The sequence below is a fragment of the Saprolegnia diclina genome (genome assembly GCF_000281045.1).
Source record: "Saprolegnia diclina VS20 unplaced genomic scaffold supercont1.46, whole genome shotgun sequence".
Lineage (NCBI taxonomy): Eukaryota > Oomycota > Saprolegniomycetes > Saprolegniales > Saprolegniaceae > Saprolegnia > Saprolegnia diclina.
In genome coordinates, this window is record NW_008246113.1 from 89,394 (window position 1) to 92,810 (window position 3,417).

At 55.7% G+C, this 3,417-nt stretch overlaps 1 protein-coding gene across 1 annotated transcript; it reads right to left on the minus strand.

Annotated features, from left to right (window-relative positions):
* Positions 1-10: 10 nt before the first annotated feature.
* Positions 11-903, minus strand: SDRG_12028 (hypothetical protein; the record flags this gene model as incomplete). Its single annotated transcript, XM_008618086.1, has 2 exons — positions 101-903; positions 11-44 (listed from the first exon to the last, which is right to left on the minus strand). Exons 1-2 carry the CDS (start codon positions 874-876, stop codon positions 11-13), a joined length of 810 nt encoding a protein of 269 aa, XP_008616308.1. The 5' UTR covers positions 877-903.
* Between the last annotated feature and the right edge of the window lie 2,514 nt (positions 904-3,417).

Genomic DNA, 3,417 nt, shown 5'->3' on the forward strand with positions numbered 1-3,417 from the left:
GCAGCCCTTCTTACGGCAGATGCAGCAGCCGACCTTCTCGTAGCCTTCCTTGCACTTGGGGTAGCAGAGCGCCCCGTAGGCCTCCTCGCCGTCCAAGCACTGGTTGACAACCGGCGTGCCAAAGCCACGGCCAACGCCGTCGCGGATGCACACCTTCGGGTTCGGGTCGAGCGTCAAGAGGAACTGCTGGAGCACCGACTGGATCGCGTTCGTGATGGCGACGCCGTCCTTGATGTCGATGCCACCGCCTTGGACAATCGCCTTGATGTCGTCGACGATCTTCTTGCCGTCCTTGAGGTTTTTAAGGCCGTGGTTCCACGCGGTTTCGAGGTGGCCAAGAATCGACTGCGTGAGCTCGGGCGTCAAGCCGCCGGCCGCGATGCGCTGGAGGTCCTTGACGATCGCTTCAAAGTCGGTACGAAGCTCGGCACCCATGGCGTACGCCTTCTGGATGTCGTCGGCGAGCGTCGAGTTGGTCGGCATCTTGGTCGGGAAGTAGAGCTGGACAATCTTCTGCAGCGCGGTCGAGATCTCGGCCGCGTCCGTCGGCGTGCCGCCGTTCTGGAGCAGGTTCTTGATGTTTTCAAGGATCGTCTTGGCTTGGGCAACGTCGCGGACACCGTGGCCAATCGCGCTCTGCAAGTGGCCGAGCGCTTGCTGGACGAGGTCGGGCGTGAAGCCGCTGGCCTTGATGGCCTTGAAGTCGTTGATGAGGTTGGTGATATCGAGTACGGCGTCTTGGCCGAGCTGGACGATGACGGGGATGTCGGACGCCACGCCGGCTTCGGGCACCGAGACGTTGGTCGTCGTCGTGGGCTGGGCGGACGCGACGGCAAGAACCGCAAGCGCAAGCGTCGAGAGCGAGAAAAGCTTCATGCTGATGGTAGTGTAAATGCGTCCGAGACTGCAAATGGAAGAATGAGGCGAGCCAACCCGCCCAAACTACCGACGTTCCACTGTCTACCCATCCGGTTGGCCGCGTTGCGTGAACAGCGAGTTGGTAACCTGTGATTGACAGATCGCTGTGTGTTTTTGTTATCGGGAGCAGAGGCAACTGCGCACTGTTTACCTAAACCCGTGGTACTGCGCGGCGGACGGAAACAGTGCAGACTGTAACGCCTTGATACACTGTCGGCGAATGACGATGCTGCCCATCCTGCTTGACCTCGTGCATCGACCCCGTAGGTTAGAGCTTGGTGTTAAAACGCGGTGATCGAGTACCGAAGCGGTGGTACTTGAGAAGCTACCCATAAGTGTCTTTTGCGCGTCGTTACCTGGATCAAGATAAGGGTGATCTGATGCGTTGGCAGCTGCGTCGTGGGGACGACAGGGGAGGAGGTTAAGAAAAAGTACAAGTCGGGCGTTTCTAGTCGTTTTAAGATACGTTCATGCTCATCAGTGTCGGAAAATCAGCACCACGGTTGCCCTTCGCAGGGACACGCCTTGCATATGATAAGTGTCCTGCCTAGTTCCGGCATGAAACGACTCGAAAGACTATACGTGCTGGATGTTCAGATGTTCCATAAAATACTAGTTCACATTGAGAAGAAGCCACGAAGGCGTTGTGGTTGAAAGATACTCCTTGAAAAACATCCGGAGTTGAAACGCGTGGTACAAAATTAGCCCTACCCCGGACCCATTTCAGTTTTCTGATTTTGCGTGAGTTGCACGTTGCGGCGGCCACATACCACGGCCGCTCCAGATTAGTCCGCGATTACACGCACACATATACACAGAGCAACGATGACGGCATTTGTAGGATTTTGTACAGAAGGGAAGAACACACCAGTCTACTCGGTCTACATGACCGCCCACGAAAGTGCGAACCACACCATACACATTCCGCAGCAAGTGTAGAAAGCGTCGTGGAGCACCCGATGCACATGCTAACGACATACGACACGGCGGGTGCTCGATCTATAGAGACGTTTGGGTTGCTTTTGTCGGCGCATAAACGAGCCAAAGCCGATCTTAACCGCGTGGCATCGCACCCATGTCACGCCCGCACCCGTGCGTTGATTGTTCACTTGAAGAAAAATTGTCGAATGTCAACACATGGCTCGGTAAGCACATACGTATACATTTGGGCAAATGGAATCGAGATTGCGTGCACCACGGGCAAAATGTCGTTATCATCTAATTGGTTCCATGAATTGGTTCTACCAAGGCCATAAACCTTGGTTCTACTTGACGATTTGAGCTCGATCCTTGCATTCAGTCCGTCCGGAGGAGTATAGTAGCTGCCTCCCAAATGAAAGCGCGACGGTAAGTGAGGAGCCATCCTTGGAAACAGACAAGGGTAGCGCCATTTGTCGCCAGATGTGTCTTGGTCAAGAACATTCCAGCACCGTTCTCCGCTCGAGGTGGCCAGGCTATGCTGCCTGCTATGTCTGTGGCAATGCCTTGCTTCTTGCTCGTGGCCTTGATCGCCGGGCAGTCGAGTCTTGCTGCGGCAGACATCGTGAAGATTCGGACCGTCCGGTTCAGCGTGGCAAATTGCAGGCATCTCCATGGGCACGGCCGACAGCGTATCGTCCGACCTTCGCCAGCAAGCCCTACCGGTACCTCCCTGCCGAGCAGTGTCATGGGTGTGGCGCGGATCCAAGAGTGTAGATATCTATAAGTACTTATATGCTAATACATGCAGTGTATGCGCAAGGCCATCTCCCGAGTGCGAGCGCTGCAACTTCGACGACCGAGCTGTATCCGCGTCGGCTCTGCCATGCCAGTGGTGTGCAAAACGAGTTTGTTTCTCGTCGGACACTGCACTTTCGGAAAGATGGAACGAGCGGGCGAGTTCTGCCCAATGGCGTTGTGTCCTTTCAAACTTTTGCATTTCTGTTCTTCTTGCCCTTTCACACAAATTCTCTTGCACTAACTTAGTTGGAAACGCCACGCCAAAAGCCTGCGCTTTGCTGACTAAAGGAAACGAGGCTACGAGAACGTCGTCAGTGCATCTGCCGCAAGAATGGCTGCAGCGCCGTGGCCGTGCTAGTACCGGCAACCTCGCGGGCTCCAGGCCCAAGCGTATGGCCGCCGTATCGGCAACGCGCTCAGCCATCATAACACATGCAGGGCCGAATCGAAAACCCTGGTGCGGTGTAAATAACATTGCCTTTTTCCCAGCGTCGGCTACTGGATCTGCTCGCCTCACCTGCTGGCTGGCACCGACACCTACGGCACGTTCTACCGCACGAGTATCGATAGCCGCAGTGTTGGCTTCTCTCGCGCCTCATATGCCCAAATAACTTCTAGAGCGCTCTAGACGGCGGGGCACGGTTTGTAGGAGTGACTACCGCAGTGCAGACCTCCACCCGGCCTCGATTCCATCCTACCGCGACATAGTTTGCGTTACGGCGGGTCCCATGTATGCGCCGAGATCCTTGCTCGATAGCCAAGGTTGTCATGATGGCGCCA